The 13,283-nt window shown below is 41.6% G+C and overlaps 1 protein-coding gene across 1 annotated transcript in view; it reads left to right on the forward strand.

Moving 5' to 3' along the window:
* Positions 1-11,565: 11,565 nt before the first annotated feature.
* inpp4b (inositol polyphosphate-4-phosphatase type II B) overlaps positions 11,566-13,283 on the forward strand; it is a gene marked incomplete at both ends in the record, with an annotated part of 134,570 nt that continues 132,852 nt past the window's right edge. Inside the window, one exon of the mRNA XM_083909515.1 lies at positions 11,566-11,650. Coding sequence (XP_083765641.1) covers positions 11,566-11,650 — 85 coding nt within the window. The remainder of the gene's footprint in view (positions 11,651-13,283) is intronic.

The raw sequence follows: 13,283 nt of genomic DNA on the forward strand, positions 1-13,283 counted from the left end.
TGCGAATAATTCCTGCCTTTTAGTGGTTCTTTGAAAATGGATTTAGTATGCAAAGAGGTATTTTTATTATTGATTGCTTGTGAGGCATTTATTTTTAGCCTCTTGAGATCAGTGCGACAATAAATGGCTAAGTGCTTTACCTGCAACAGCTCTCCAGTCGAGACACTCCACAATTTAGGTTCTCCATCCGATCAGAGGACCCTAACTACTCTTTATGTGCTCCCATAACTTTATACAACAAGTCTGCAACAACTTAAAGCCTGGTTTATAACTGTTGCATTCTCGCCCAGCGTGAGCCTGGACATGCACCAGGAATTATGTCACCACTATCGGCGCAATTGGCAATCTCCAGACATTGTTGTGGCACTGTGTTTTTTGCGAGTAGTGTGAATGCATCCAAGGGAAAAACATGGCCAAGCAGATTTGTCTTTATAAGCAGCTCTAGAGACCAGAGAGAAGACCACATGAGTCTGAAGTCTTGGAGATGGGAGTTTTTTTATTTTTTTTTAAATGGAATAATTAAGATGGCAACACATGGAGGATGTTACATGTGAGCTGAATCAAACACAGTGGTTTCACCCATCTATCACACATCTCATTTAGTTTTTTAATGTAGTTTATTAGATGTGTGAGGTGTGTGGAAAATAACCGGTGGTTACATTAATTGGAAAAAAGTGATTCACTGCAGCTATTTCAATGTACTGTCAACACGATGTACATCAGCAGCAATCGGCAGGCGTTGACTCATTGACTCCCTGTTTATCCAGAGTAGTTTCTTTGTATGCCGCCTCACGGAACAGAGCACGCTGACGTGTGTCCTGTACCGACCATAAACACAACTGCAGCTCTTTGTAGGGTATACACTAAACTTAAAGCGGACCTAGACCGGAAGTTCCAATTAACGCTATTTTTTAGTGTGTATCTGCCTCATTACCTTGTTTAAGAAGCCCTGAAGGTTCTAAACAAACAGTTCAGCCACTGCTGAGAACGCTGTGTTTATTTTAATCTCGGGCTCAGCGAGATCTCTGAAAAAACCCGGTCCGGTTACGTAAACAACGGTTCTCTGGAACAGCAGATCGTCCTGCCCCGGGCACTAGTCCGGGCACATCCGGTTGCGTACATTGAACCGCAGAAGAAGAATAACGTCCGTTGTGGAGGTGTTTCACGAGCGACAGTGTCTTCTGACTCTGGGTCTGACTCCTGGTCAAAGTCATAAAAGGGACTGCGGCGGGGAGTCGTGACAAAGCTATTTTTAAACACTGTTAAAACAATGTTTTGATAATGAGTAGCAGTGCATCCACCGTTCCAGAGGGGGGAGCTTCGCTTCTGAGAGCGGGTGTACTTCCGGGTACTGGACAATCACAAGACTCTGTTTTCTGGGTGAGAGAGTTGAGTCTCAAATCTCGCGGCTGGGAAACACCGTCAGAAAAGAGGATTTCTATCGGCTCGTTTACAGCAACTAGGAGGTTTTTGACCATAAAAACAAGTTGATGTATGTAAGTAGACCTCAATAACTAACATATATGTGCAACAGGACCACTCTATGTGAGCTTTAAGACATGGTGAAACTGAAAGAAGAGGAGAGAAAAGGAAAACGAGAAATAGAACACCATGGAACATGACAAAGATCACACAGTAAAGGTTCATTGGTCAACCCATGGACATGAAACCATGCTCAAATTTAGCCTGGTGTTGTGCATGATTCCGCGGGTCACTTCTCAAATTTGATTTCAAATGTGATGCATATTCTTGGTGAGACTGTGCTACTTACACATGCAGTGCAAACTCAAAGTGACCACAAAGAACCTTGTATGGATGCGTGTGCACCAAACACTGGCCAGCACCACCAACCCATCTGCAGTGGGCAGACATCCAGAACTTGTGATACCAAGGAAACCAGAAGTATGAATTTCTAAATGCATCCTCATGTCGCCTTGTAGGTGCAAACCTGTCTGTCTCCTGCCAACGTGTGTGATTAACCATCGGCGGCTTCACTAGACTAAGTTGTGTGTCTTATGCTTCTGTGAGCGATGGCTGCAGTGAGAGATCCTAAGAATGGGCCACACAAACAACAGGAGCACTCGGATGGCTGCTGTCAGAGAATGACAGCAGCCATACACGGCTGACAGACTGCAGGATCAGGAGGCTACACTCCTCTCAGCTGTCGCAGCGACCTAGCCCTCAGCACCAGCCCTGATATAAGCCAAGAGTTCTCGAAAAACCCAAGTGAATCAGACCAAGCGTGGAAATATAAATCATTTAAAACAAAATGTATGGCATGTCATAAAAAAAAAAAAAGTCTGCACTGACATATGTGGATTTATGCTGCGTTTGTTTTGAAGGTTTGGATAATAGCCCGCTGGCTTAGCATGAGGCTCTTACACTGCAGCATCACCACTGGGCCTCAGATGCTGAATGACAGCTCTGAACTGAAATAAATCCATGTATATCTGCCCCCTGCCCCCCCCTTTCCTGTCCTGCAGGAGGCTTGACCTTTCCAAATAAGACTCATCCCTCTGCCCGTCCCTTTCCATTAAGCTCTTTAATTCTGCTTCTTGTTTTGACACACAAAATCAAAAGGCTGGCGCTTCTGTTAACTTCTGTATTGAATAAATCGTTTGTTGACGGATCAGTCTGCTAATCTCATTCCAATCTGACCTAAAAGCTGACGTTTGTTAGCATGCAGTAGCGTGTTTGAGCCGACACAGGAAACTGTGTGAATAAGAGATGGTAGTAGACTTTAGGGAGCAGTGTGAGATTTATGGTTTGTCACCAGAAAATGGGCTGTGCACATTTCCTGGTGACAGCATGTTGTTCAACACATGACTTATGCTGCAGTGTCCAGAAGGCAGATCTGATATTGAGTTACATTGCTCTTTTTGATGAAATGTTCTTGCCTCTTGATCATGAATCCTTTCCTTGACCAGTTGAACTCCAGATGTAGATTTTGAGTATGTATGAAGAGCTTTATTGAGCTATTGGACCTTTGAGAGCAAATTAACAACTGAATGGCTGAGAAATCCAAGTATATGAACTAGGAAATGGGTTTTCTTTGTACACTACCAGTCGAAAGTTTTAGAACACCCCAATTTTTCATTTTTTTTACTGAAATTCAAGCCATTCAAGTCCAATGAATAGCTTGAAATGGTACAAAGGTAAGTAGTGAACTGCTAAGCCACAACAGAATCAGAAGACACGTTTCTGAGAGTCAACAGCTTTGCGTGATAGGCGACCTCACAGGACAACAAATAGTGGTCGTAGTAAGCAAGTTCAGTTTCAACTGTGAAGAGAAGACCTCGAGTTGCAGGTTTGAACGGACGAGTTGCAGCAGGAAAGCCATTGCTCCAGATGTCAGAATACGAAGAAGGGGTGAATCACTGACAATGGACTACTGAAGTCTGGAAGAAGCTGCTATGGACTGATGAATCAAAGTTTGAAATCTTCGTTTCATCACGCAAGAGTTTTGTACACCGCCGAGTAGGCGAAAGGATGGTGACGATGATGAGCCGCCTATCATGCAAGCTGTTCACTCTCAGAAACTTGTCTTCTGATTCTGTTGTGGCCTTTGGGTCTGCCAGACCTCTTCCTGTCAGAGTTTCTCCCAGTTTCTGAGTGCCTTTTGATGGTTAAGGAAACCTTGAATATCTTCTTTTCGTTTTTTTTTGTTTTTTTTAAACCTCTAGCAGTTCACTACTTACCTTTGTACCATTTCAAGCTATTCATTGGACTTGAATGGCTTGAATTTCAATAAAAAACTGGAAAAATAGGGGTGTCTAAAGATAGTTTTCAGACTTTGGGTCTGAAATGGAAGCGCTGGTTGGTTGTTATTTCAGTCCCCTCTTTTTTTGTCAGTAAGCCTTAGTGTAGAGTCAAATTATCCTATTATTGAATGCATTTGAATTACCATACTCAACAAGTTACAGATATACAGACATTAATTAATCTGATTTGTGTAGCATCTAAAATTATCTAACATCTATAGACGATGAATTTGTCATCAACTGTTGAATGCAAAGCTGCAGTATTTGTAAATACAGTAAATGGTAAGGTATAACATGTAGGTCAACGGGTTTGCATTGTTGCTGTATTCAGCTAAAAGTACTTGACAGTCCATCAGATCCAGACAAATTACAGTTCAGACAGATGATAATAGATTATGAATCAAGGCTGATCTAATAAAATGCTGCTCTTGACATGCTCACTCACAACAAATTACCACTTTACATGATGGTCATACCTGAAGCATAAAAAGCACTGGAACGCTGTATTAGCTTGGTGTTTGATGACAGCAGATCAATTTATAGTGTAGGTTACTGACATAACGACAGTCAGGAGTTGCATGTTCTTGAACACAGTGATCTGTACACAGGTCGACAGAATACATTTAGTGTTAAATCTAATAGTCTACAAGATGTTGGACCTGGAAAAACTAATCTAAACATAGGAACAAATGAACACATATGAGTTTTTCTGATCCAAGATACACTTGTGGACATCAGTGAGAACACTTTACGATTCTGTGATGTATTCTAACGTCTTTGTCTTCATCTGACAGGGCAAAGGGAAATATTGCTTTCCAGCTGTCTTCAGTGTTATCATCTTCTCTGACAGACCTGTGAAGTCATAAAAATTTAATTGCGATGCCTCTGTTGTGGCTTGTCTTCAATCTAGACTTGGTATGTATGTTTTTTTCCCAGGTTTAAAAAAAAACAAAAAAAACATTTTAAGTTGTTATTGACTATTTCCTCAAAGTTAAGGCTTTAGTGCATCATTTTCACCTAATATTCCCACACTGGATGCAAATATTTTTTTCTGCAAGAGTGACAAAGACAACAGGTTAGTGTATGGCTGAAAACACCAACTGAAAGGTTCAGAGGTGGATTCTACAGCTGCAAAAAAACATTTAGCTATTTGACAGGATAAACTTCAAGCAAATGCAATTGTAGAAACACAGGCAGGCTCAGAAGTCCTCAGCCCACTTTTAATAGAATGGTCTATGTGTAGGTTTGCCTGTGCAACAAGGGATTTCAGGCCACGTTACTGTGCTGGTTATATTAAAGAAACAAGACTTTAAACCTTACAATTTTTTATTTTTTTTATGGATTCCTTTGTTCAAGAATTTCACTTTTTGATAAAGAAATACACAGAGGATCAACCTGAAGTAATGAAAATCCTCCTCCTCCTGTAAGAATGATACATAGATGTTGGCACAATGGTGTGTGTCCCTGGCAGTATTTCAGAAATATAGGAGAATCAGCTAATCTATACCTTTCCTCTACTTTAAACATTGCTGGTCCTCTTGGGGAGATTGAGTGGCCAAAGTCATTCAGTTTTGACTGGTGTCCGAGCCACTGGTAACTCTCGCTCTCCTTCTTCTCTTCCTTCTTTGTCACAGAGGCAGTTGTTACTAAGGAAAAGGGGGATTGCTGTACAAACCCTTACTGCAGCACGTCCACTACTAAAGCTCAATTTATACTTCTGCGTTAAGTGGGCGTAACGCGTCGACGCAGAGGGCTCTGACTGCACGAAATGTTTTTTAAGTGTCCGTCACTCCGTCAAGGGACAACGGAGATTGGTCCTCAGGACAGGCCAAGCTAAGCTGCTCTGTGCCGGCTCACAGTGCGCACCGAGCGTCCACAGAAGCGGAGCTGACCACCGCCGACAACGTCGCTGCCAAACTATAAATACATCATATCTTAATACACACAGCACATGTTTAGACTCTAAATGGCCAATTTCTCGCCTCAAATTATCTTAAAACTGCGTTCCGTGTCACAGAAAAGTGAGAAACGGCCACTGTTTCAACAACAACAGTCTTTCTTTCTCGGACACCATTGCTCACTGTAGCCAGAAGCACAACAACCTTGCGCAGCGACCCCTACTGATCGGGCAGGAAATTGCAGTGCGTATCCGTCACCGCGACGCAGAAGTATGAAGGCTCGAGGGGTCTCCGTGGTGACGCAGTCGGAGAAGTATAATGTGGCCTTAAGGCTCATTTGGAGGAGCATAATTTGTCAAACCACAACCAGCGATTGTGGTGGTCATTCTAAGTGCATGAGCAGGTGCCATGATTGTATCGGAACATAAACAAATGAATCACCTGTCTTTAAATCAGTTTCCACATGCTTGCCACGGTGCATTGAAAAAGTGGTTGCAATTATCATTCCTCCCATTAGATTTCACCATATTTTCAAAGTACAACTTCAATATCAAGGACAGAAGACAAGACCACTAATGCTTTCTCTGGGGAAACACAGAAAGGGAAGTTTGTTTTCAGAGAAATATCACTGGATGATGTAGTATACCCACTCAAACTTCTAAAAACTCACTCTAGATTCATCTGAAGTGCCCCCCCTTCATTTGCTCTTGACTTGTAAGAATAGTTTCTTTCACAGCACAGTATAGACAGACGACAAAAAGCTCCTTTTATTATATTCTGCATGTACTGTATAACCTAATATGTATTCTCATAAGTGTTTGATTTGTCCATTGAATCTGTGTGACTTGTCATATCCACTTCATTCAATACTCCTCTTTAAAAAAAGGTTCTTTCTTTGAGCAAACAGTGGAAGTCATCAGCTGGCACTGCAGCAGTGATGTAGTAAAAAGGGATGTTGAAACCTGACATGACAACCCACGATGAGAAATCAATAGCTTCGTCTGCCCACATTCTTTGAAAGGAAGAGTGAAAAGAAGGGTTTGGGAGAAGGGTGTTCATGTAGACCTTGACAGGCCGATTGTTGTCGCATTTAGATCAGATGAATACAGATGAAGGGAAGTCTGCAACCCTTGTTTTTTTACGAATTGGATCAAAAATGTACACCATAACGTTAAGGCTAAGTCTTTAGTACCAAATGACACCTTAGGATACTACTGTAGTAGGCTTGTGTAGCCATCGCGACCCAACATTAGACAGGAAATAGATGGATTGATTCTTTGTGGCCAATATGAACAATTGCAGCAACAGCAAAAAAAAAAAAAAGCAGCCATTCAATATACTGTACATGTGGGATTTTCAGTATTGTTTAAATGCCAATTTCTTGTGAATCCGTGTGGAAAATGGACCTGATCTCTGAAGGGATGTTCAGTGTTTCCACTTATACTCATCGTTAGTTGTGTTTGATGATTAAAGTGGATACCAAACTAACTGTTTCCAATAAAATACAATATACACTGATCAGCCCTAACTGCTTTTATGTTTGTGGCACATCAGTTTATTTTTTGCATAAGCCATGTTAAAATGGAGCATAAAAAAATAGCTTAAAAATCGTATCACCAGACTGTTGTTGGAGCCGATGAGCGTATGTACTGTAGATGAAACTCGCAGCCCGCTGGAGCAGGATTTAAAAACAATAACTACCAGAAACAACTCCTAAACGCTTCTCTTTTTGATGCTGCCATCTTTACTCGTTGATTTTTAAACCAACATCTTTCATAATGTCATTCATTATTCAGCTCGTGCTGTTTTGCGTGTGCCGTCGACAGATGCGTTCATTGGCCTCTTTCTTTGCTGTTTCCTAAATCTGTGGCACAAACATTTAAAATCAAAGAAAGGGCACCCAGCAGGGGTGAAGATGAGTACTTTGATGCTGTTGTTATTGTTCTTGTGTTTGACACGTGCAACATTTGGATCTCTGAAACAACCATTAACACCCAGTATATCATCTCATCAAAATGCAACAAAACATGCTGCGAACCCATGCGGTAGTATATTTTTTTCAGAAAGACATTTCATTTCATTTAGGCTAGAGAGTGCCCTGAACACTTATCTGCCTTGTTCATTCTGACCACAGTGTGTATTTACACCTTGACAATAGGATGTCTCCTGCTGTGGCCTTTACTGCACTACAGCTGTGTAACCCTAGTTGAGGCTATGTGTGCACACCTAGACACTGCTCTGAATCAAGGCATTGGCTTTCCTCAGGTTAATACTGTGGAGGAGTGTATCACAAATTCTAATGAGCCTCAAGTGCTACTGGAATGGGTAAATGTGAGAATCTTTTATCCAGACTTTGTGGCTGAATAGCTAAAAAGGGCATGTTTATTTTCTTTTCCTCTCCTCAGTATACTTGTACTACTCTCCATCTCTAGTGCATTGTCTATTGATTTTCTCCATTCGCCTCCATCTGTCAGGCTTTAATAAGACAACACATGTCGCCTTTAAAAGAAATGTATTAGAATGTTAATGGATCTCACCACAGACCTGTTTGCCTCTTTGTGCACACATGGCCTCACGTGTGTGTGTGTGTGTGTGTACTACCACATTTTCATTAGTGCAGAAGAAGACAGCATTCATCTTGATGGTTGTAAGGAGTAAAAGGGGTGGAAAACAAGGGGAATGTGGCGATGGAGGGATGAAGGGATGAGGATGAAGGGAGTGGGGGGAGGTGAAGAAGAAACCTCCTTGTGCAGAGTGGATTCATCTTCTGTCTTATTGCTCCTGCAGGGACCAATTTATCTTCATTTAGGTTTTTGGCACCTACCCCAACCCAGAGCAGTCGCCTCAAGAAAACACGTGAACTCAACATGGCTCTTTAGCCCATGTGGCCTGTGTCTAGGGTTTTACCAGTCAGCATTGTTAAAGCCTAATTATGTTGTGATGTTGCATCAAAAAAAAAAAAAATCTAAACACTTTCTCAAAATTAAATCACAAACAGTGTTTCTTGGTCCCAAATTGTATTTCCAAGCCAATTTGGGGTTATATTGAATTTCTGATTTTTTTGTAGACGCTAATTGTGTTGTTTGAGCAAGAAAAATCACAAGGAACTTATTGGTCCCAAATGTGAATTGAAAGACTTTGCAAGAATTGTAAAGCCCTGTATATGTCCTACAAAATTAACAATAATTTACAGTACCTTTCCCTGGGTGAAAGCAGCAATTCAACCATGTATTCATTGTCTTATGGTTAAATTGTGGTAGTTGGGCACAAAAACTACCCTTTTGCTTATTTTTGTTATTGGTATGGATTAAAGTTAAAGCATCCATCAGTGCATACAAAAACCAACATTTCTTAACCGGATAAACCAATTCAGCTCATTCCTTATATATTTGTCTTTTTCTGCAAGAGGTTGCTTAAGAACAACGTGTCATAATAAGCTGCTTCGTTAGAATAGTCAAGAGCATTCTCTCGCATTAGGTGGTCAGTAATTGCTTCACACACAGAGGTCAGAACATCCTTGATTTCGTTCACTGTCAGAAGTTAGGCCCATTAGATCATCTCGGCTAAGCACGTGCTATTAAGTGCACATGTCAGACCAGAGTGTCTACATGAAGGGCATGCAACATCTTAAAATAAATCAAATCCTAGATCACGGTCAGATGATCTGCTGTGTCGATCCCAAATGGAGGCAGCCAATTTTCAGACCTGTGAACCTAACTGGGTATCAGTATAAAGGTTGGGTTATTAAACATAACCCTAACCCTTTTTTTAATCAGTATTTGATGGTTGCATCCATTGTGCATCCATCTAAATGGGAAATATTATGCAAAATCTACTTTTTAATCATTTAAATCCTTATATTTGGGACTCTGGAGGCCCTATCAGCCGCCAAGTTGTGAAAAAAGATGACTCAGTCATGTTTTTGTGGTCCTCAGTCTAAGTACAGGAGATAGCAGCTGATAGCAGATACAATACGCGATGTCGACTTCCACACTCATTGGGACGTCACAAGACGCCAAATTCCTGGAATTGTTGTCTCGGGGACCTCCGCTTTGTCCGTAAAACACGTTCTATTCTTGGCTCCACAGTGCAGCACAGAGTCCTACACAAACTGCCAGCCTCAGAGGATTTATCTGTCCAGTGGATACATGTTATATATGACGGCAATTTGCTAGAGCCTGCAAATGATCACTTTTCCAAATGCTAACTGCTGTTAACTCCCAGTAGCCTCTCTGACTGATGTCATTTCCTGTCCCTTAAGTTTTGTTTTACTTTTTTTTAAGGTGGACCTAAAGAGATACTTTTAAACCGAGCGTTCTGAACAGGGCTGTTTTGGCAGGGTGATTGAACTGCTGTTGTGCTTCATCCTTATGGTATTTTGACCAAAGCATGTCACAGACGTGTTCATTAGGACACCAGGGAACTAGTTTAACTTAAAGAAATAGTGTATAATATGGTCCCCTTTAACTCATAAATCAAAGGTATCAAAAAACCGAGTTTCAAATATGATCTTCGTGTGGACATCTCACCTTAGCTGTGTCTCCTCTGGGAGTCTAAGGCTTCTGTTTCTTCATTGAGCTCGAGCTCTGACCACAACTCCCCCTCCATTCAGCAGGGTATAAATTAACATTGATTTTAGATATGATCTCGCTGCATCATCATGGCCTTGGTGGCCAAATAACTAACAGTAACCTTCACAGTAAAAGTGGGTGGGGAGTGCAACAAATAAAGGCATGAGGGAAGAGAGATGCATTATTATGTCACTGTCCCCTGACGTTTAGTCTAAGTGAACACAATGGACCAGATACAACGTCATTTGGATAACAACAATGTCAATAGTCTGTATATAGATGCATGGATTATATTTTTAGCATTAATGCCATGATAGAAAAGGTTGGACTTAAGAAATATTCCTTCAACAAAATGATAGATTTAACAACCATCAGCTTTAAAACACATATTCTGGAATAAAGTTGGCTCATATAACTAATAACAGTTATTATTCATTTTATACGGCTGTGTATCATCAGTAAAGTGATGTCATTTCCTTTGGTTTAAAAATGTATATTACTTATGTAACCATCTCATTTGAAGTTGTTAATTAAATATCGGTGTATACTTGGCACTTACGCTACAGATTTAATGTTTTTATTTCCCCCGTCCACCCCCGTTCTCGTGCCTTTGCATTTGTAAGTACCAGAATAACAGGCTGTGCGTCGTTATATATCTTCACCATATGGAGATGAGCAGTTGGACGCTCGTTAATTGTTTTCTGCTGCTTGCAGAGGAAATGGGAATGTGGTGGCAGAGTGGCTAAAGGGAGGCTGGTGAAGCAGTGGGGAACGGATGTCAGAAATCAGAGGGACCCCTGCTGCTGCCATGTCTGGATGCAGCAGTGACTGCGCAGTGAGAAGAGAGAAGGAGGGAGAGAGTGGGCAGAGTTTTCGCTCTCTCTGGCTGTGCAGGCTGGTCTCGGTGCCCCACTGACAGCACAAGATTGATGGATAGAGCTGTGTATCGCACATAGCATCAATTCTGTCCTGCTTTCTCTTTCATTCCGAGTCTCACTCCCTCATCAGTCCTCCCTTTCCCCACTTCTCCTCAACTGCTCTCCTTCCTTCCCTCCCTCCCTCTCTCTCTCTCTCTGCTCCAAGTCTCTCATGGTCCCCCCCCCCCCCCCCTCTCTCATATTAGTTTCCAAAAGGCATCTTTAATGCTGCAAGAGAGCGAGCCGTGAGGCAGCAAGAATCCAAGCTGAGCAGGATTGCTATCTCTGTGACAGCTTTTTCTGCCTGGCAGACTGTGTGTGTGTGAGCCGTGGAAAACTGGACTGGACTGTGGCGTTTCGAGGAGGAGGTGGCGGGAGAGGAGGTGCAGGGGGGAGAAGTGTGAGGCAAATTGGACAGATGGAGGACGGCAACCAGCACCTGGGACACTGCATGGTTGACATGAAGGAACTGAGTGCCAACCCTGAAGGACTGACTGCTGCTGGTGAGCTGACTGTGCTGAGTTCTCTGGCTCTCAATCTCTATCGTCTCTCCTTTATAACTCTAAAACTGAGTCTGTCAGGATGCCATTGTTTGTGCTTATTCCAGTGATTAGTTCTTTTTAATATTTTCCCTCAGTTTGCTTTTGCAGTCTCTCTAACTCACTGTGTGTGTATGTGTGTGTGTGTGTGAGAGCGTGTGTTAGAAGGGTGGAGGTACCTGCAAGCGTAAGAGAGGCAAATAAGTTGAAATGTACGACGATCAATGATCAATTAATTGAATTCACACCAGTTTAGTTGTTCTATTTGGAAACTAACGCCTCAGGCTCATAACGCTGTAATAATTGGAAAAAGTACAATAATTATAACAGAGAATAATAAAATGTACCGATGTAAGGTTTAAAATTACAATAAATTAATGACATTTGAGTCGTAATGTTAACAATTGATTTTTTACAAAAGATGCTGACTGTCTTTTTTCCAGGAGACCAATTATGTGTAATTATGTAATAAAAGTTATAAATGGTGGGTCTTACAAGGTGCTGAATTATATCAGAAATTCCGCCTAATGAGGTGATTAGTGCTGAATTTGATTTAGCAGCTCGGCACAGAACAGTGTGTAAAACAGTCTCAGTCAAAAATATAATGTCTCGAAATTAGCTCTATTTGTGTGCCTGTCTGTGCTTTGCTTTTTTATTGCTGCTGTATTCCATATGGCCTGAATCTATTGTCGCTAATGAGCACTGGCGGAGGCAAACGAGATGTCTCAGTGCCCATCACAACAGGAGAATGCTAAAGAGATTAGCCATATCTGCGATGCCTCAAAGCCTCTTCTTATACCTTTGCTTACCAAGAGCACTCACTATGCATGCACCACCACTTAGCATTTACATTGGCATGCAAGCTCAACACCATCATCTTCCCCATGGGGACAAACAAATGGGAGTGTAGAAACAGGAATGAGGGTGCAATTCATTATCTTTTTTTCCCCCCAAACTCTATAGATACATGCACACATTAGAATGCTCACCCCGCTCAACAGTTATGACCTGATTTGGAACCTCAGATATGCGCTCTTATAAAATCTTAGTCACATTTTAGATATGCCACCTGACAGGTGTGGGAGTGCAGCAGCAATGACAAACACCTCTACTTTACCTCTGTTTTGTTTCCCTAAGCATCCTGGGAGACAAAAGGAAAAGAGCAAAAGCACATAATTACCATGTTTGGCACGAAAGACAAGTTGACAACCCCACATTATCAGTCGCAAGGTGAAATAGTTTGTCTCCTCCTCCGTGACGGGAGAGAAAAGTGGGACCCAACTGGTTGCGTCTCAGTGCTTATTAAGGTGGGACTGAATTGGCATTTTACAAACACAAGGGGTAAAAAAAAAAAACGTCTTCTTTTTTTTCTTAAACTGTTCAATCATTTATTGCAGCGTCTGCATAGACGTCAGTTTTCAATAAAATTGCGTCATGTGCGATTTTTATTGCACGCTGCTTATCATCCCCAAACTAATGTGAAGCAAACTGTATGCACCCTTGTTAACTCTCCATCCCCCATGATGCAACAGTCAAAGATCTCCTCAGTTCATCCAACTGATTCACAACACTTCATTAAACGCCAGCAAGAGAACCA

Source organism: Microchirus variegatus (genome assembly GCF_963457635.1).
Source record: "Microchirus variegatus genome assembly, chromosome: 23".
NCBI classification, from domain to species: domain Eukaryota; kingdom Metazoa; phylum Chordata; class Actinopteri; order Pleuronectiformes; family Soleidae; genus Microchirus; species Microchirus variegatus.